At 37.3% G+C, this 22,574-nt stretch overlaps 1 protein-coding gene across 4 annotated transcripts in view; it reads right to left on the bottom strand.

Moving 5' to 3' along the window:
• The window catches only part of MALT1 (MALT1 paracaspase), a 212,314-nt gene that overhangs the window by 5,451 nt on the left and 184,289 nt on the right, over positions 1–22,574 (bottom strand). For all 4 annotated transcript variants that reach the window (XM_055297862.2, XM_055297859.2, XM_055297858.2 and 1 more), the window contains 6 exons: positions 20,322–20,525; positions 9,773–9,950; positions 8,964–9,038; positions 8,016–8,143; positions 2,699–2,848; positions 206–363 (listed from right to left, as the gene is read on the bottom strand). In XM_055297862.2, coding sequence (XP_055153837.2) covers positions 206–363; positions 2,699–2,848; positions 8,016–8,143; positions 8,964–9,038; positions 9,773–9,950; positions 20,322–20,525 — 893 coding nt within the window. The remainder of the gene's footprint in view (positions 1–205; positions 364–2,698; positions 2,849–8,015; positions 8,144–8,963; positions 9,039–9,772; positions 9,951–20,321; positions 20,526–22,574) is intronic.

The raw sequence follows: 22,574 nt of genomic DNA on the forward strand, positions 1-22,574 counted from the left end.
CCTTCCTGAGTGAACTTTAGACACTGCTAAATCTCATAAACTTAAGGTATTTTGGCAATTAGTAAATATTATGACCAGTGTTACTAAACTATAAATATATACACATATATATTTATATATATTTCCCATCAATTTTGTTTTAAAAAATTTAGTCTTTAATGAGTGAGAATATATCACTGTATTTTAAATAAAAGAAGAGACTCACAAGTGGAAAATCGGTAACGTAGGCATCACACATTATTATCTCGGGTGGTTTGTAAACTATACTTGTATAGATTATCATGACATTGGAAAACTCAGCTGCAAATCCTAATTGAATCTGAACACCACAGTCAAACTTAAGACACATACTTTCTGGAAGTTCTGAAAAAAAACAATAAGAACAACTTTGGTAGGTTTCCTGATAAGAGGCAAATATTTATGGAGAATATAGTTAGAGAGCATTTCTTTTGCTTAAAAACATGATTTACATTGTTTAAACACATACAATTTAAAAAATAACGTTCAATATTCTGCTGGCCAAACAAAATCTTTCATTTACCATTTGCTTATAGTTCTTATCCAACTGTATATATAATTTTCATTGTGGCAATCAAAAATATGCATACAATTGTAGATAAATTTTCACTGTTGCCTCAATTTATATGACCAGAATTTTTAATAAAGCACAATGAACAGCCACATTATAGTTTGTTTACCTTTAACCATTCTGTTAACTCTTGAATATTTAAAATACTTCTGGGTTTTATTGTTTTTCTATCATAGTTAATATTTCTTTATATATATGTAATGCTTTAAGATTGTTAGATAAAGCTATATGATTGTTCCTTTACATGTGGGACAAATTATTTTCACTTTACATGGAATATAAAGTTTCAGCATAACATGTCCAAAACAGAGTATTAATGTTTAAAACATTTGTCTACTTGATGGTATTTAAAAGTAGAAAGGTACCATCATAGTTTTAATTATTCCTTAATTACTTAAATTAGCCATTTAAAAAATTTTTCTCTATACTTCCAGCAGTGTGGATTGTTGAATTTGCATCATTTGCTTGTTTACTGAGGGTCTTAATTTTTTTCTCTTATTTGTTACAAATATTTTCTATATGACCTTTTCATTTTGTTTTATGAAGTTTCGTTTACTATTGATCTTTATTTACCATTGTAATTTTGTTATTTGTTGTTTAGATCTTTTTTTTATATATTTTTTAGAGAAAAGACATTCAATTACTTATCCAGTTATCTGGAATGGTGAGATATTTATAGCATTTTACATTTTAATGTGCTTTAATATGTTAATTTACTAAAAATATATGTTAGAGAACAATTTTTTTTTTTGAGACTGAGCTTCACTCTTATTGCCCAGGCTGGAGTGCAATGGTGTGACCTTGGCTCACTGCAACCTCTGACTCCTGGGTTCAAGTGATTCTCCTGGCTCAGCCTCCAGAGTAGCTGGGATTACAGGCACTTGCCACCATGGCCAGCTAATTTTTTGTATTTTTAGTAGAGATGGGAGTTTGACCATGTTGGCCAGGCTGGTCTTGAACCCAACCTCAGGTGATCCACCTGCCTCGGCCTCCCAAAATGCTGGGATTACAGGTGTGTGCCCCCACACCTGGCCAAGAACAAAAATTATTATTTATGAAAATAAAGATATTTTATAGAAGTTCATTAAATAATTATTTTTCAATTATCTATAAGAGACAGAATAGACACTTGGACTCAGAAAATCCAAAATTATTTCAATTGGTAATTTAAACTTATTTTTTCATTAAACATAGGTAATTAAGCTACAGATTGATTTTCACGTCATCTTCTCTGCTGATCACTCAACTTACTGATCAAGTGTCCAAGAAAGGATGCTCAGTTATATGAATAATCACAAGTACAGAGGACTTGTCTAGTGCCATGCTCATTTCTACCTGTGCACTCACTCAATCCCAATAACCTATGAGGCAGGTGCTATCTACTTTTTTCTTCTCGAGACAGAGTCTCGCTCTGTCGCCCGGACTGGAGTGCAGTGGGACAATCTCTGCTCACTGCACTGCAACCTCTACCTCTCAGGTTCAAGAGATTCTCTTGCCTCAGCCGCCCTAGTAGTTGGGATTATAGGCACGTGCCACCACACCCCACTAACTTTTTGTATTTTTAGTAGAGATGAGGTTTTGCCATGTTGCCCAGGCTGGTCTCTAACTCCTGACCTCAGGTGATCCACCTGCCTCAGCCTCCCAAAGTGCTAGGATTACAGGCGTGAGCCACCACACCCAGCCTGAAGCAGGTACTATTTCTTATTTACATGTTATAGATAACATGTTCATAGAGTGGTAGAGACTGGATCAGAACCCAATCCATGATTTTCGACAGCTGCACACTTTAACAGGTCACAAATATAGGAGAACTAAAGGATTGTGTATTAGACGAATGGAAAATTAACCTATTTTAAAAATAGAAAAATTTTTAAATGGTCATTTTAATTTTACCAATGGTGACAATAATGGGCTAAATAATTTGATATTTCTAACATCAAATAAACCAGTGTAATATCCATAACTGAAATATTTGTTTGGTTTGAGATTTGCCTAGTAGGCCGAAATATTTTCACTGTAAAATTGGGAGGAAAGTTATTTATTCAGAAGAAACTTTATGATTTAACGTAAGTATATTATAGATCTAACAAAAAATAAGCTTTACCATACCATGAGCCTTGGCCCACTGTAGATTCCGCACAAGAGATTCAGCAGAATATTCTGTTCCCTGTATTGGATCAGTAAGTGCTCTCTTCTCAGATAAACTACTTCGAATCTCTAGAGCCTGTTTGCCTTTGGTAAGGTGACACTTACCCATATCTAAAAGATATGAAAATAAATATTATTTTTAAGACCACCAATTCTTATGTTTTAAATATTTAGGCTAAGAACTATCCTACATTATCAGGTTATATTCTCAGTATCATTTATTCACTCAACAAATATTTCCTGAGCACCTATTATGTGTCAGACATAGCAGGCATGTTTTAATTTTTACTCATGTGTAAGTATTCATAAATAGTATATGCCAATGTTTTAGGTTTTTGAATTCAACAAAAATGTTATATGTATGTCTTTGTAATGTGCCATTTTCATTCAATATGTTTTAGATACAGACTAATGTATATGGATACACATCAATTTAAATTTAGAAGTATCATATTCTTTAAGTTATAGTTTATCCCATTTGTGTCTACTATGTTATGAATTAACAATAGTAAGGTTCTTTTTTTAAAAAACAAGACAAAAATATATAGTGATCCAGAACTAAGTCTAAGTTAAATCAACATGTTGGAGGTTAAAAGGAGACACCAAGTATTGTAGGAGTACATTAAAATTATTATTTGTTAGAGAAGATATAAATATAATTTAAAAAAAAGATAAAATGAGCCAAATCAAAAAATTAGATGGTTAAAAAGGTACAAAAAATAACAAATGTAAATTAACAAAATTTTCTCATTAAAAGACCAAAATTATCACATTGGATTTTAAACAATCTGTTATATGGTGCCTCCAAAAGCTACAGCAAAGCAGAATGACATGAAATGTTTGAAAGTAAAAGTGTAGAGAAGCAGGTTAGCCTAGGGGTTAAGAGTAGGAAGTAAAAGTGTAAAAAATAGCATATTAGGTCAACAAAAAGGAAGCTGGTATGCCTCTATTAACATGATACAAAAAGACAAAAAGCATTTGAAATGGAAGCATCACTACATAATGATAAAGGTTCAATTCAATAAGAAAATATAAACATTTAAAACAAAAAGTCACTACGAAGTAAAAAGTGCTAGAATTACAAGAAAATTTGGTAAATTGAGAGATTTCAACATCTCAATTATTGATCAAAGAGATAATCAGCAGAAATATAGAACTGAAAAAAAATAAAAATTAATAGGCCAAACCTAATGGGCATACATAGAGTTCTGCAACCAGTGCTATAAAAATATAAATTTTTCTCAAGTACATATGCAAAATTTATAAAATTTCATCTTTTACTTGGCCATAATGAAAACCTCCACAAATTTCAAAGCATAGCAACTAGACTATATTTGATCACAAAGCAATGAAGGTAGAAATAAAAGTGAAAATTCCTGCCATATTTGAAAATTAAAGACAATATTATATAACTTAAAGGTCAAAGAAAAAAAAGTAAAAAAATCCCTAAACTTGTAGGATGTGATGAAAGTGATGTTTTAAGAGAAATGTAAAGCCTTAGAAATTTAAGTTGGAAAAAATAGGCTAAAAGTGAATGAACTAGATGATGTTAGAAAAAGAATAAATTAAATGCAAGGCAAGACATAAATAAACAGCAGAAGTTAATGATGTAGAAAACAATGAAAAAGTAGAAGAGATCAACAGAGCCCAAGGCTGGTTCTTCAAAATGAAATAGCACAATTGGCAAAAGCTGTCAATAAAGAAAAACACAAAGTAGGTACAAGTAAGTAATACTGATGAAAACGGATACATAACTACAGATAAAGCAGAGATTAAATAATACTATTAGAAATATGAGCAACTAATGACAACAAATTTGAAAACTGCTCAAATTTGTAGGAAAATATAACTTACCAAAATTGACTCAAGAAATGAAAAGCCTACATGGTGTAACTGTATGTATGTAAGATATACATATAGCTATTAAAAATACGAACAATGTTCAATATCACTAATGGTTAGGGAAAACCAAATCAAGACTACATGAGATACTATTTAACATTTGATTGGCAAAAATAAAAAAGTCTATCAAGTGATGGAGAGAGTACAGATTCACATTATCCCTTGCTGGCTGGGGGGAGTAGGGTAAGTGCAGACTCGGCAACCACCTTACAAAACTGTCTGGCATTCTCTCTTAAAATGGAATACCGTCATACCCTATGACACAGCAATTCCAAGCCCTAGAATTACACCGCAAAGAAATTCATGCATACATATTCCGGGAGACATATACAAGACTGTTAACCGCAACTAACAAATGCTCACCAACACAGGAGAGTAGTTGAAAAAAACTACTAGTATGTTTGCATAATAGAGTATTACATAGCAGTTAAAATGAAAAACTACAGTCATGTAACAATATGGATCAATCTTAGCAATATAATATTAACAAAAAATTCTAGTCTCAAAAGACTACATAGAGCATAATACCTTTTTATAAAGTTAAAAACAAAACTATGCATACTTTTGGGTATATATAAACTCAAACTATGTAAAAAGAAAAAGGAATAAGTTTAGAATGGTAGTTATCACGGAGTAGGGGAAGGGAAAAGAGGGATCCTATAATTAGATGTAGGTTACTGTCAAGGTCCTATACTCATATTGAACATCTACTCACAATAAAAACCCTCAGTAGTATGTTCAATACTTCTAATAATAATGCTGTCCTGAATAGTACAAAAATAAAAGTTGGGTTACAGACTGATGGCTGTAGCTTTATAACCAATTTACCTCATATTTTGTTTTCCTTGCACACAGTTGAAATTGGTAAGGTGGGCCGGGCATGGTGGCTCACACCTGTAATCCCAGCACTTTGGGAGGCTGAGGCTGGTGGATCACTTGAGGCCAGGAGTTCGAGACAGGCCTGGCCAACATGGTGAAACCCTATCTCTACCAAAAATACAAAAATTAGCCGGACATGGTGGTGCGTGCCTGCAGTCCCAGCTACTCGGGAGGCTGCGGCAAGAGAATCATTTGAACCTGGGAGGTGGAGGTTGCAGTAAGCCAAGATTGTGCCACCACACTCTAGCCTGCGTGACAGAGACTCTGTCTCAAAGAAACCAAAAAATTAAAAAAGAAATTAGTAACATGTTTATTTTTCCCTTCAACTCCTTGGCTTATAATCTCTAAATACTTTTTTCCCCCTGGAATTTTTTTTTTGAGACGGGGCTTGTTCTGTTACACATGCTGGAGAGCGGTGGTGTGATCATACTTACTAGTCTCAAACTCCCAGGCTCAAGCAATCCTCCCACCTAAGCCTCACAAGTAGCCAGCACTGCAGGTGCACACCATAATGCCTGGCTAATTTTTTAAATTTTTATAGAGATGGGGGTCTGACAGTGTTGCCTAGGTTGGTCTCAAACTTCTGTGCTCAAGTGATCCTCCTGCCTCAGCCTCCCCAAATGCTGGGATTACAGGCATGAGCCACTGTACCTGGCCCTGAATAATTTTTTTTTTTAATTGAGAGGGAGTCTTGCTGTGTTGCCCAGGCTGGTCTTGAATTCCTGGGCTCAAGCAATCCTCCTACCTCAGCCTCCCAAAGTGCTGGGATTACAGGTATGAGCCACCATGCCCAGCCATGGAATAATTTTTAATTAAATAATCTGGAAGATCCAAAGGGAGAAGCAGCAAAGTTTTGTTTCAAAACTGGATGACTTGTGAAAAATTTCATACAACTACTTTTGCTCTTTACTACTAAGACAGGGGTCAGATACAAAGCACCCAAAACTCAAAATAAGGGCTAGATTTAACTGTATTATTTATCATGATGCTATTAGGCCTTTACTTATTTTGTACAATGAGTGGGCTGTTACCCATGAAGGGCACAATGTGCACGGCACTGAGCTGAGTGTGCTCCATGTACACCGTAGGGTCTTCCTGCTTGGGCAATTCTGGTTAAGCAGACATGGTAAGACTGAAAAAGATCAGTGAAAAGCAAAACTTTCTAAGACGTTTATAAGAAGTTCAAATATCCTCACAGCACATATTGGGATGCCATTCATTGCTATGACAATTTGGTAAATATATATGGGTGAGCATGGTGCTTTTTATTAAGTTTTAAAATAGTTAAAATGTATTTAAAAACGAAACTGAAATAAAACACTGTAGAGTTTCTGGAGCACCTTACTGGATCTCAGTTTAAATATAACTGACATAATCCAAAGGTTTTCTTTTTTTTTTTAAGCAGCAGAGCCTTTCCTTCACATGTGAGCTTCAGAAGAAGCCTACTGTAGAAAACAAATAAAAGTGGAACTTCTCTGGTTGAAGCGGGAGGGTGGCAGGAAGTCCAAAGCCCTGGCTGGTTATGTTAAATGGAAAAGTGGCTAAGTCAAGTGGTCTAAAATAGCTACACAGATAAAAACATGAAAATAAATATGGCTGACAGTTGGTCAAACACCTTATACCCAAACTGCCATCACTGGAACATCCATGAAACTCCATTTTCTAGTGGTGCTAGTTTGTGAAAGAATGACTTTTTAAAAAAATTTTTATTTTGAAGACAGGGTCTTGCTATGTTGCCCAGGCTGTTCTTGAACTCCTGGCCCTTAGTGATCCTCCTGCCTCAGCTTCCCAAAGTGCTGGGATTACAGGCTTGAGCCACCATGCCTGGCCAAGTTACCTTCTTTTTGCTATGGCTTATAAAATGTTTTTTCAAAAAACACAGTGCAATCTACTGAAATAATAGGTACTTATTCAGCATCTGACATATGCATAGCATTATACCAGCAGGCAGGGAAAGAACAGATAGAAGATGTGGCATTAGACCCCCTAGGATCACATCCTTAAATCAAGATTTTAAAACTACTAAGTTCATCAAGGAAAAAAATGAACTCAGCTTTTCCAAGCAGTGTCTAAAAATTTCTGTAGTTTTCTCTCTCCCGTCCTGGGAGAGACTGCTCACTGGACAACTCCCCACCACCCCTCCACGCCCCCCACCCACCCCCAAATAGGAAGATTTGCCAGCACCAAGGCACTGGGCATAGAAGCAAAGTAGAGCTCTGACGATTCAACTTTATTTAATGACTGTGCCTAGGCTTAGCCTTGTAGTCTAAGTAATGCTGCACAGATGGTGGAGAGCTATGTCAAAAGGGAAGGAAAGATGACATTAAATAGAAGTGTTGCTGAACGTTATATTAATATAAAAATTGTTTTGTAAAGTAGATACTAATTCCAAACCCACATAATAACAATAAGAATAAAACAATCGCCAGAGAGGGAACCCTGAATAGGTGTGTCTCCCCTGCTCTCCTTTTTCTGAGTAATTTTCTCTTTATTTTACCTTCTGCAACTTCATCCAGTAACACAGTGATTTTCTTATCTTCTAATAATCTATCTTTTAAAAATTTCATAAAGATTCCATTTGCCAATCCAGAATGCTGGATTTCAAAAGCTTCTGCTCCTTGACACCTTAAAAATAGAAAAAGAAGTTAAACCAGGCACAGAAAGGCAAATACTGTATGTTCTCACTTATATGTGGCTGCTAATAAAAATGAACTCAGAGAAGCAGCCAGCAGAATGGTGGTTACCAGAGGCTGGGGGGTGGGGATGGCGTGGGGACTGTTAGTCACAGGGTACAATGTTTCAGTTAGGAGGAAAAAAGATAAGTATTTGAGGTGATATGTGAATTATTTTGATTCAATCATTCCACATTGAATACATACATCATAGCATATCTTTGTATCCCATAAATACATACAATTATAACTTGTCAATATCCAATAAAAATAATTTTTTAAAAAGAAAATGTTAGAAAAGCAAACACTTGCCACATGGGACTTCTGTATACACCGATAAGCTTCATTTTCTCTTCTGCCTCTCACATGACACTGATAATTAAAGAGTTAATCTTTAAGCAGGAACTACATGCCCAATTTGGGCTTAATAATTAAGATACCATGATATGGAATGCTAAAGTCGATCATTTACAATTTTCTACGCAGAATATCAAGGAGGTAAATTTATGCTTACATGTCTATAGGTATTTTCTAGGCCTCTAATCTATAATCAAAAAACCCTCAGGAGCCAGGCATAGTGGCACATGCCTGTAATCCCAGCGACTCAGAAGGCTGAGGCAGGAGGATCGCCTGAGCCCAGGAGCAGTGAGCTATGATGGCGCCTCTGCACTCCAGCCTGGGCGACAGAGTTAAGACCCCTGCTCCTAAAAAGCAAAAACAAAAAGACATCAAACAATAAAGGAAACCTCAATGTAAACATAAAATGTTCTTACGTGGCATATCCAAACACAATATTGGCGGTGACTTTTAGTGCATCCAAGATTGGAATGGTATCATCGTAGTCATTTCTATTTAAGAGAGGCGGAGGAGAAGGGCAGATAGAAATATGAAAAGTTAAAGAGCATTCTTAAAAGAGTATAAATAATGAGAAAATACAAGTTTTTTAGAATACATAATTTAAAATTATAGATTTGAAATTTTTCATCTAGGTAGCTACATATCTACCCAAAATAACCCACTATCTCTTTGTTAGCTTTAAAACTGGAGTTGCATTTGAACTCTGGCATTGGATTTTGATTGGTAAATGCTGAGCAAGCAAAAAATAGTAAATCTAGAGGAGTAGTCATTGGTTCTATTCCTTAGAAAGGCAATGGCAGACAAATGGGATCCAAACCTCCAAACATCTGCTTCGGCTACTCATTCTGTGTCTGGAAGACCAGGACTGACTAGTGACCAGAAATCCCAACTCCATGGGTGTTGGTTTTGTTAATTCCTGAGGAAATAACTATAATGATTATAACTATAATGATTATTAAAGGCATTCTGGAGAGTTGAATCCCCTGTAGTATGAATAAATGCCCATGCCCTTTAGTTCATTTGTGTTCTATAGCAAATACGAAGAGTTAAAATAATTAGATATACATGGAGTAAATATATTTTCCTCTAGTTTTGTTCTTCCAGTTTCAATGTATAAACTAAAATTCACAAACACAAATGGCTGTTAGCATTTCACAGGTTTCTCTAGTTTGTCATGGTTGATATTTAATTCCAACAATTGTTTAATAGAGATTAGAAAATTTACCTTTTCCTACACATATCCAACAAGAACACATTAAGTCCAGTTTCTTTTTCTTGCATCAATTTCAGTATATTTTGTACACACAGACAATTTTCAGACCTATATGGATTTGGAGCATCAACAGGGACCATGAAGCTGTTCCCAAAATTTTCATAACCATGTCCTGCATAATATAATAACCCTGAAAAGAGGAAAAATAAAAGAGAGGTAGATGTCAATTCTAAATGCACTCTGAACATATAGACTGCATAACTTTTTGTAGAAAAACCTTGACTTTTTCTTCAAGTTGATGCGAGCATATGTAAGAAATACCCAATTATAAATATAGACAATGTTAATTTGCATTTAAAATTATTGGCAACAGGCCAGGCATGATGGCTCACACCTATAATCCCAGCACTTTGGGAGGCCAAGGCAGGCAGATCACTTGAGATCAGGGGCTCGAAACCAGCCTGGCCAAGGTGGTGAAACCCCATCTCTACTAAAAATACAAAAATCGGCTGGGCATGGTGGTGGGCACCTGTAATCCCAGCTACTTGGGAGACTGAGACAGGAGAATCACTTGAACCTCGGAGGTGGAGATTGCTGTGAGCCGAGATCATGCCGCTGTACTCCAGCCTGGGTGATAGAGCAATACTCCGTCTCAAAAAAATAATAAATAAAATTATTACCAACAGTCTGCACTTAAAATTTGCATTTTAAGACAATATCAAAATGCTGTCTGAAGTATATCCTAATTTATAAAAGTAATATATTTATAACCAATAGTATAAAATACTATTTTATGTTATGATATATAAAAAAGAATGCAGCTAGGATTTATCTCCTGACTCATTTGTCTCCTCCATGAAGCTAGGAGTTCTGTTAGGGCAGAGATAGTCTTACATTTATTTATTTGTGTGTTCCTGGCATAGAGCAGGAGCTTAGTAAGTATTTAACAGATGAACAAACACACACAATTCAGATGAATAGCAACTGCAATATGAAGTCAAGAAACTGCAGGTATCACCATAAACAGTTAAGGGTTATTAAAATAAAATGTAGTTTTATAATCACAGATGGGAAATATGACTTCACAGATTGCTATTTTTTCTTTTTGTTATGAGATATAAATATCAATCTTCCATCTACAGTCTTTTGAATTAATAATCTAAAATTTGGGATAGTTTTAGGACTCAACAGATAAATCATATTTCCTTACTGAGAAATGATACTATAAAAACTAACCCAAACAACTCAATGTTTTCTTGAAATTTGTTTTGGCTGTAAAAAACAACAAAAATATCAGTCTGAACTTCTTCATAAAAATACTGGACAAAACACTTTTGAAGATATCCTCCCCTCTGCTTGTAATCTGTAGAGCCCACTAATTTTGCTCTCTCAATATTTTGGATTTAATGATTTCTTTACAGGGTATTTTAAAGCAAATAGGAAAAGCCATTTAGACAGGGAACCAAAAATAGCTAATCCATTGTAATTATGGCCCTGACTCCTAGCAGAGAATGCGGCTTTGAGAATTAAAGACAATTTGCTTCATGTGGTCCTACAGGACAAACTCCAGGTCCTCTGCTTTTTTTGAATTTCGATTAAAATGAGAAAAATGGTTCTTTCAAATACATTTCAGCTAAAATGAGAAAATGGATATACCCATTTACCAAGTGTGGGTTTATCCTACAGCTCATGTGTGCACTGGAAGTTATCATGTAGGCACTGAGAGAAACGAAAAAGAAAGACAAAGTTCCTGACCTCTAAGCAGGAGATCAGGAGATTCATGCATGGAGATTCACACATGTTTATGTTATCAAACAACAGTGAAAGTCATCACATAATTAAATGCCATAAATCATGTTAGTGGGACAACCACCATGTACGTATGAAATGAGTAAAGTACAGAGAGGAATATCAGTATGAAGTGAAACAACAGGGGATGGTCTTAAGAGAGGGAATGGCTAGAAATCTGGAAAGGCAGAGAGAGAGCGAGGTAGATTATGGGCAGAAGAACAGAAATAAACACGGATTGGACCTGGAATGAAAGCTAACAGAAAAGAGACTAGCCTAGCAAGAAACTAAATTACTGTTGTGAATGAAAATAAGAGTGCACACACAGGGAATTTTAAAAAGGAGTGCATAGATATGGAGGGTTTTAAAAATAATGACCAAAAGAATGGATTTAATTCAATAAACCACGAAGATCAGGTAAGTGAAAAGACAACCCACACAATGGGAGAAAATATTTGCAAATCATTTATCTGATAAGGACAGCTTGTATCCAGAATAAAGAACTCTTCTACTCATCAACAAAAAGACGGGCGCAGTGGCTCACGCCTGTAATCCCAGCACTTTGGGAGGCCAAGGTGGGTGGATTACCTGAGGTCAGGAGTTCAAGACCAGCCTGGCCAACATGGTGAAACCCCGTTTCTATGAAAAATACAAAAATCCAGCCAAGTGTGGTGGCAGGAGCCTGTAATCCCAGCTACTTGGGAGGCTAAGGCAGGAGAATCACTTGAACCCAGGAGGCGGCGGTTGCAGTAAGCTGAGATTGTGCCACTAGCACTCTAGCCTGGGCAACAGAGCAAGACTCCATCTCAAAAAAAAAAAAAAAAAAAAAAATAATGACTTGATTTAAAAATAGGCAAAGGATCTGATGCTTCTCCAAAGAGGATATATGAGTGGCAAATATGCACATGAAAAGATGCTCAACATCATTAGCCACTAGCGAAATGCAAATCCAAGTCATTTTATACTCACCAGGATGGCTACAATAAAAAAGACAAGAACAAGTGTTGGCAAGGGTGCAGAGAAATTGGAACCCTCATTCATTTCTGGTGGCACAAACGTAAAATGGTGTAAGAACTTTGGAAAGAGTTTTGCAGTTCCTCAAAAAGTTAAATATAGATTACCATATGACCCAGGAATTTTACTCCCAGGTACATACCAAAGAGAAATGGAAACTATGTTCACACAAGAATGTGTACACAAATGCTCATAGCAGTATTATAATGTCCGAAAATGTCCATGAGATGATAAGTGAATAAAATATAGTATAATCATATAATGGAATATTATCTAGCCCTAAAATAATGAAGTTGTAGTACATGCTGCAATATGAATGAACTTTGAAAACATTATGCGAAGTGAAAGAAGGCAAGACATAAAAGGCCACATATTGGGTGATTCCATTTATATGAAATGTCCAGAATAGGCAAATCCATAGAAACAGAAAATAGATTTGTGGTTGCCAGGGGAATGGGAGTGACTGTTAATGGATATGAATGGATATGGGGTTTCTTTTTGGGGTGATGGAAATGTTCTGAAGGTAGGTAGTGGTGACTGATGCCCACCTTTGTGAAGATACTGAAATCACCGAATTATACACTTTAAAAAGAGTACAACTTATACTTCTCTATCAAGTATTCAAAATATAACTCTATTTTCCATCAGTCCCTTTACTGCTTCAAGAGCAAGATAAACTTATTTTTAACCTCCACAACTTTGCTCAAGTTACTCTATCTCCTTTCTATCTACCCAAACCATAACTAGTCCTCAAGGGCTATTTCCAATGTTCAGTAATCCTTGGCAAGTTACTACCTGGTAACTACTACCTGGTAACTGGTTTGTGGCTTTCTAACACACTTCAAATTCTCCCTACCTTGAAATGCTGTAGCAGCACTTTCTGACCATCACATACTGGCTTTTCCTGACATTGTATAGTCCTATGTCTACTTAGTTTTTCTGATAAGAAATCATAATGACACTAATCTTTTACATTTGCACACTCTGAGTAGCTCTTATCGGAAATGTTTGGGACCAGGAGTGTTTTGGATTTGGGATTTTCAGATTAGACATACTCAACCTGTATAACATTTTCTTGGTTTTCAAAGGACTTTCACACACAATCTAATTTTAATCCATATAACAATTTTAAATGATTTCCACCCTTATTTTATAGATGAGAAAATTAAATTGCAAAGATTAAATGATTTGCTTAAAATCACAGAGTTGATGTTTTGACTACATAGATAGAGTTTTTTCTCCGTGTATTAAAGGACTATCGTTTTCTTTTTTTTTTTTGAGACAGTTTCACTCTTGTTGCCCAGGCTGGAGTGCAATGGTGTGATCTCAGCTCACTGCAACCTCTGCCTCCCGGGCTCAAGTGATTCTCCTGCCTCAGCCTCCTGGGTAGCTGGGATTACAGGCATATGCCACCATGCCCGGCCAATTTTGTATTTTTAGTAGAGACAGGGTTTCTCCATGTTGGTCAGGCTGGTCTCAAACTCCAGACCTCAGGTGATCTGCCTGCCTCGGCCTCCCAAAGTGCTGAGATTACAGGCGTTGAGCCACCGTGCCCAGCCCGGGACTAAAATTTTCTTAGGAGGACAGATCATGATCTTTATTCACTATTATTTCCCTCAGCACATAGCATACTCCTTTATCTGGCCTATAGATGTAACAAAAATAACTCAGTAATTACTTACTGAATTGCATTAAATTAACAATGCAAACCAATCAAGACAGGGTCAGATCTGGAGGTCTCTTTTCAAGGGTCTGACTTTTAGTAGAAATGGTACCATTTCAACTGGTATTACTTAGAGACAACTAACAACAGGCCTGGGTGCTGCCTCCCTCATGTCAGGTAATATGTCTGGCTCCAGCAAGACTTGACTGGGGTGAAGATACAACCCTGAGGGAAGGCTTAGCTCCCATTCATCCAGGGAAAAGCTGAATGTTGTTCTGTTACATTAATGCCACATGCCCAGCTCTGCAACTGCTGAATGAAATTAAGGCACTTAACACCAAAATATTTTTTCTCTTTCCCAAAATGTCTTACGAAAAGTATAACTATTTTGTATCAAAGTCTGCAACCAAATTATATTGAGGGGAATTAAGTACTTTCGTGTAAAATGAACTAGTCCAAATCTTTTTTTTAAAAAAAATTTATTTATTTGAGACAGGGTCTTGCTCTGTTGCCCATACTGGAGTGCAGCAGTGCGATCACGGCTCACTGCAGCTTCGACCTCACAGGCTCAAGCTATCCTCCCACCTTAGCCTCCCAAGTAGCTGGGACCACAGACATGTGCCACCATGCCTGGCTAATTTTTAAATTTTTTGTAGAGATGAGGTCTCACTATACTGTCCAGGCTGGTCTCGAACTCCTGGGCTCAAGCAACCCTCCTATCTTAGCTGCCCAGAGTGTTAGGATTATAGGTGTGAGCCACTGTGCATGGCCCAAATCGTTGTTGCTGTTGTTGTTTTTAAATTCCATCTCTAGTACTGCTTATTTAATTAACTATCCCATTACTCAAGGATAGAGAAGAAAATAGGTATTTTTTTTTTTACAAATGTCAAAGAACTTATTGTACTTAGAAATGTAATTCGGCCGGGCGCGGTGGCTCACGCTTGTAATCCCAGCACTTTGGGAGGCCGAGGCGGGCGGATCATGAGGTCAGGAGATCGAGACCACGGTGAAACCCCGTCTCTACTAAAAATACAAAAAAAAAATTAGCCAGGCGTGGTGGCGGGCGCCTGTAGTCCCAGCTACTCGGAGAGGCTGAGGCAGGAGAATGGCGTGAACCTGGGAGGCGGAGCTTGCAGTGAACCGAGATTGCGCCACTGCACTCCAGCCTGGGCGACAGAGCAAGACTCCCGTCTCAAAAAAAAAAAAAAAAAAAAAAAAAAAAAGAAATGTAATTCTGCAAATTAGATCTTTAGGGAGTTTTATTTCTTGGGAAGATGATTCAAGAATATAGTCACGGATATTTATTTTTGTCTACAGAGAAAATAGTCATTTAAATGAAAAACTTTTCCACTCAACTGAATATGCACTCCACTTAGCACAGTGAGTGGCTGATGAGCACAACACCCGCCACCCCAGCAGGCTTACACGGCACTTACTCTGTGCCAGGCACGGTTCCAAGAAAGGTCACTAGTTATATTGCCTCACACAATCCTCACAACAAGGTAGGTAATATTAACATCCCTCTTTTACAGATGGGAAAACTGAGACATGAAGAGGTTTAAAAGCTCACCCAAACTGAAATGCCTAGTAAGTGACAGAACCAAAATACGGATGCAGGCCAGCCTCACTACTGTGCTATGTAATACTGTCTCTATAATCTACTGCTGGCTTTTTAGGTAACTTGACTCTCAATGTAAAATGTCAGTGCACTGGTTTTTCACTGTTTTACGACACTACAGCTTTAACCCCCCCGACTTTTTTTCCTCAGAAAAAAAACCTTAGGCAGGCCAGGCGCGGTGGCTCACACCTGGCCTTTTGGGAGGCCAAGGTGGGTGGATCACAAGGTCAGGAGATAGAGCGAGACCATTCTGGCTAACACAGTGAAAGCCCGTCTCTACTAAAAATATGAAAAATTAGCCAGGCGTTGGTGGCATGTGCCTGTAATCCCAGCTACTCGGGGGGCTAAGGCAGGAGAATTGCTTGAACGCCGGAGGCGGAGGTTGCCATGAGCCGAGCTTGCGCCACTGCACTCCAGCCTGGACGACAGAGCAAGAGTCCGTATCAAAAACAAACAAACAAAAACCCAAAACAAAACCCCTAAAAACCTTAGGCAGACCCTTAATACACAGAAACTGATTAAAGCTGGGTTTCTCTCACTGAGGCCTGAAGTAGAATGCTACTTAGTCCAAATCCCCAATCTAAAGATGAAAAAGTGCTTGAATGTCTTTAATAAATTGACAGGAAACGACAATAATAATAGGTACAGTATTTTGAGCATTTTTAGTGTGCCAGGCACAGGGATAATTATTTTATCTTATCCTGTAAACCTCATTAATTTAGTTCTATCCATTTTGTAGATTCCTTTTGGCTTAGAAAAGTTAAAGAACCACAGTCACACAGCTAGTCAGCAGAAAGCCAAAGCTTCGAACCCAGGCTAGCTATGCTAAGGCCCACTGCTTCACCAACCACTGAGCTACATGAACTGAACACCTGCTCCGCTGCAGGCCGAATAACACTTTTGCCATATTCTGACGGGACTCCTTTACCATTCTTCTACACGAAAGCACAGCTAAGCTGTAGCAAGCGATGAACACAGAAAGGCTATGTGGGGATAGATCTCAGGCCAAAGAGTTACTTTTTATCCTGGCCATCTATACAACATAACCAGAAATCTTCCTCCTTATTTATCTTTAAGGACATGTAGTGTAAGTCAGTTATTTCTGGTTTTGGTTCCTGTTTTTTATGTTTATATATGTTTAAAACTGAATTATTGTCTGTTTATTTCTTCTACAAACCTGCGTGGACATTATAATATAAAAGGGCATGAACTCGGGTTCCTCTATTCTCCGTATCTAGCTGTTCATGCTGAAATTCCTGTGACTCTGTCTTCCATCTTCCCCCACAGCCCTCAAGCACTGAGTCCCCTGGTAATATCAACTAGCGGTAAAGGCATAGTCCAAAAGAAAAACTAAAGGTTTCTTTATTATGATATGCCCTAAACCCTCAAGCCTCTACCACACTTACATTTAGTGTAGATGTGTCTGATGTTTGGAACATTCACAATACTTCAAAATATAATGCAGCCACCCTGTTAAGACACGAATCAGTAGGATTTAAAAGTTTTCTAGCTTTCTTAAGCTGACATTTTGCTTTAACATGCCTCTTTATTTTGTACTCCAAGATGATGTTTTTATATTGGGGCAAAGCTTCAGCTTAAACTGCAATCTTGTCATAATTTTTAATATTTCTGGTTCTCTACTTCACAGGGGCAACTAAAGGATCTGTTTTTGTTATTTTGAGATGGAGTCTTGCTTTGTTGCCCAGGCTGGAGTGCAGTGGTGTGCTCTTGGCTCACTGCAACCTCCCCCTCTCGGGTTCAAGTGATTCTCCTGCCTCAGCTTCCTAATTAGCTGGGATTACAGGTGCCCACCATCATGCTGGGCTAATTTTTGTACTTTTAGTAGAGACGGGGTTTCACCATGTTGGCCAGGCTGGTCTCGAACTCCTGACCTCAGGTGATCTGCCTGCTTTGGCCTCCCAAACTGCTGGGATTACAGGTGTGAGCCACCATGCACTGGCCACAGGATTTGGTTTTACAAGCCAAACAAAGGGCTTAAAAGTCACAGTGAAAATATCAATAAGAAATGAGAATAAACAACCAAGGTGTAATTCTTCATATAATTCCCTCAATCTTTAAATACTTCACCAATACAGAAACCTAAACTGATCAATATTTTTTCCTTACACCTCATCACTTCTAGTGAAGTTTTGGAAGCCTTTTCCTTTTTACGCCACATAGGCACCTTAAAAGCTGAGATCAATTGTATAATATAAAAACAACCAACACTCCTGATGCCAAATTGAAAATACAGGTTGAGTATCCTTTATCTGAAAGACTTGGGACCAGAAGTGTTTCAGATTTTTTTTTTCTTCAGATTTTGGAATATATACATATACATAATGAGGTTATCTTGGGGATGCCACCCAAGTCTAAACACGAAACTCATTTATGTCTTTCTTTTCTTTTTTGAGACCAAGATTCCAAGTCTCATTCTGTCGCCTAGGCTGGAGTACAGTGGTGTGATCTTGGTTCACTGCAACCTCTGCCTCCCGGGTTCAAGCGATTCTCGTGTCTCAGCCTCTTGAGTAGCTGGGATTACAGGCATGCACCACCACGCCCAGCTAATTTTCGTGTTTTTATTTTATTCTATTTTTTTTTTTGAGACGGAGTCTTGCTCTGTCACCCAGGCTGAAGTGCAGTGGCGTGATCTCGGCTTACTGCAACCTCCACCTCTTGGGTTTAAACCATTCTCCTGCCTCAGCCTCTCGAGTAGCTGGGATTACAGGTGACTGCCACCATACATTTTTAGTAGAGACGGGGTTTCACCATGTTGGACAGGATGGTCTCGAACTCCTGACCTCAGGTAATCTGCCCGCCTCGGCCTCCCAAAGTGCTGAGATTACAGACATAAGCCACTGCGTCTGGCCCAATTTTTGTGTTTTTAGTAGAGATGGGGTTTCGCCATGTTGCCCAGGCTGGTCTCAAACTCCTGGGCTCAAGTGATCCACCCACCTCGGCCTCCCAAAGTGCTGAGATTACAGGCATGAGCCACCATGCCCAGCCTCATTTATGTTTCATATACATCTTATACACATAGCCTGAAGGTAATTTTATACAATATTTTAAATAATTTTGTGCATGATACAAAGTTTTAACTGCGACCCCTCATGACATAAGGTGTAAAATTTTCCACTTGTGGCATCATGTTGGCACTCACAAAGTTTTAAACTTTGGATTTTCAGATAACGAATGCTTAACCTGTATAAGCCAATTACCAAGGTGGCATGTTTACATTGTATATTCTTTCATATTTTCATAAGAAAAAAATGGACGGATTCACCCATTAGTCATCACTCCATAAGACTTATAAGCAAAGTTTTATTAACACATCAGCATAATAGCCGAAATCTCACATTTGAGGTGTTTACCTTGTTAACTTCATTTGTCTTTCTCTAAATCTTCACTATTTAGAGAAGGAAATTCATTTAAGTAAGATTTTAAGATTTTCCCCCATCCCTTACACAACAGTGTGGTAAATCTTGGGGAAAAAAAAAAAAAAAGCTTTTGTTACATTAAAAATTCTATTTGAGAACCATTAAAAATTCTAACCAAACTTGCCTTATCATATCAATCTAATTATAAATAATAAGAGTAAATTCAGAAATTATTAAAATAAAATAACTGGAAAGATACAGGAGCCGAACCGGTACTTTTTGTTTATCATTGCATGCCTAACAACAGGCCTGGAAATGTCACTTCCCTGGCAATCTGATGTTATTGCACAATGTCATGGAAGCACAATCCTGCAAAACACGGTTCAGATGAGCTCAACAGCTGGCCTTCCCATATTGAAACAAATAAATCACCAAATAAATGATTTGCTACTGACAGCACATTCTGTCTCTTTTGAAATTCTTTAACATATATGCTTTGTTAACACATTTAGGTGAAAGAATGGGGAAAAAACATAAAACATTTACTGTTAGACTTTTTGTAGAGGTACATTTCTAAGCATATCTGTATAGAACTTTAATTTACAAATTGCTTTTATATGCCCCACCTACCAATATTTCCTTGTTAAAATCTAGTTCCCACTAAAAGACTAGAAAAGACCATGCAATAATTAGGAAAAGGAAACATACGAAATATACATTCTACTAGAACCTTTTATGCTAACCCCCCCCCAAAGAAAACCCCACGTACTGTAGTATTTTACACATATGAATGTAAACTTTGCTGTGTGGTCATCAAGTTTTACTATACCGTGGCTCTATCAATAAAAAATCACAAAAGACAAGAATTCTAGCGAGAAAAATACGTTTTGACAAAACAGGAAACATAAAAGTAAAGACATGAAGCTAATTAGTTATTCAGATGGAATGAAGATCAAATGTATCATCTTAATAAGAAAAATAAAACGCTTCCATTCAACAACAGGTTTACCTTATTTTTATCTGATTTTCAACTCTTAACCTGACTTGTATAATGAAAAGAATAACGGATAATTGTAAAAACAAACATTATAAATATCTTACCATACACTCCCTTGTCTAAAAGGAGTAAAAACTCATCCACGGCATTACGCATCTCATATTCAGTAAGATCCAACAGTGAAACAACTTTGAAGTCCAGCTGTCTCAGTAAGTTAGTCAATTCGTACACATCCACCAAAGGAGCTTTGAGCTTGGGGTGCTCCCGATAATTCATATTTCCTATCAAAAGGGCAACCTTGTCCTTCGCTTTGAAAAAAAAGAAAGGGGGTGTTTAAAGAAGATATAAAGATTAAAACAAAACCTATGGAAATGGTATTATAATAAAAAAGTATGCTTTAAGATTGCATTATTTCATTTCAAATAAGATTTCATTATTATTTAATTTCATTTTAGAACTATTTATGTAGCAGATCAATATTCTCTGAGGAACACAGATGCTAAAAACATCAAACTGAAATAAAACATATTCACACTTTTGAGAGCCAGGCAAAGGATATTTATTAGCTGTATATGAAGCATAACAGTAATTAATATTAAAGTTTACTTTTATTAAATTATAACAAAAGGGATATAATATTCAACTAGACTTTTGGAGCAAATTTAAACAAGGATTTGAAATTGGGTTCCCATCAAATTAGGTTATGTTTTGCTGAGAATGGAAGAGGCTAAAACCAAGATAAATAACTAAAAAAGGGACAGGAAGAATTCCCATCAGAGTGAATGAGGGGAAATACCAAAGAGACAGAGAACTTCATGAGTACTGTATTCTTGGTTTCTGCAGTAGCCATGTGGATGTACTACTGTCTCCTCTTAGCATCTTTTAAAAATACTCCCCATTTGACTCAGATGAGGCTATTTCAGGGGTATGTGAAGATTTTGTGTATGAGTACCTTAAAAGTTCATTTTTTGAACTTAGTGCACTGAGACTTTGCTCAAAGATAATGTATTCTGATAGAAACAGTTTTTTTTGTTCATAAGAGAAAAAAAGATCTATATCTATGCCTTAAAAAGTAGCAGCTAGCTTAACCAGGTGTGTAGCCCATCTAAAACAGTGTGGAAGGCCAGACATAGCTTAGTGCTTATGAGGTCTTCAACATGGTACCTTTCTTTGATAGCCTGGAATGGGGTCAATGGTTAAAAACTCAAGACCCACTGGTATCAAAGGGAGGAAAAAATTAAAATAAAAAAAAATAAAGAACACACCAAAACCTCAAGAGCATCCCGTGACAATAAGAGCCTGTGACGGCTTTCTTCTTGAGGGCTGACAGTGGGACGTCTGCAGCACCTGTCATGGTAGCAGCAGTGATAGAAATGCCAGGGAGCAGAGAGACAGGGTGACAAGAGCACCTGCAGCACCAGCCAACTGGCTGAAGAGCCACCTGGGTAGAACCGCAGGCCACCCCCTCTGACACAGGCCAGGACTTGGTAACCAACCCCTGCCACAAAGTGCTGCTAAGTATTTATTTGTAAGTTATTATGAATACTACTCTTATGAAGTCGAAACAGGCATGAATCATCACATTGCTGACTCAACGTCTACAGTATGTAATTTCAGATGTTTCAAATCATTGAGATGATTATTTCACCAAAAATCTCTCTGGTGAAATTGCTTTTCTTTCCATAGAACACTTAAACCTAGTGTTAAAACTAGCATTAATTTAAAAGACTGTGACTCTCTCAAAGGATAAAAAAAACTCTACTTTGTGAAAAGCCTCAGTAATTTTACATCATGTCATTATTCTATATGTACATGTTCAGAGATTTCTAGCCAACTGCCCAGCCTTATGAATATATATAACAGTGAAATGATACTTAAGCCACATTATTAATTCAATGAAAAAGCTGAGAATACTCAGCATGAATTTCAACAGGAGGCAGCATAAAACTTAACATCACTTGTACTTCCTTTTTTTGAGATGGAGTTTTGCTCTTCTTGCCCAGACTGGAGTGCAATGGCATGATCTCGGCTCACTGCAACCTTCTGCCTCCCGGGTTCAAGCGATTCTCCCACCTCAGCCTCTCGAGTAGCTGGGATTACAGGCATGCGCCACCACGCCCAGCTAATTTTGTATTTTTAGTAGAGATGGGGTTTCTCCACTTAGGTCAGGGTGGTCTCGAACTCCTGACCTCGGGTGATCTGCCCTCCTCGGCCTTCCGAAGTGCTGGGATTACAGGTGTGAGCCACCGCGCCTGGCCTTATATTTCCTTTTTAAAATTTCTTTTAAAATAAACTAGTATTCTTACACTAAAGTACCCACTATAGCAAGACTGTTAGCTGGCTAATCCACAGCATAT

The sequence above is a fragment of the Symphalangus syndactylus genome, chromosome 1 (genome assembly GCF_028878055.3).
Source record: "Symphalangus syndactylus isolate Jambi chromosome 1, NHGRI_mSymSyn1-v2.1_pri, whole genome shotgun sequence".
In the NCBI taxonomy this organism is placed as follows: domain Eukaryota; kingdom Metazoa; phylum Chordata; class Mammalia; order Primates; family Hylobatidae; genus Symphalangus; species Symphalangus syndactylus.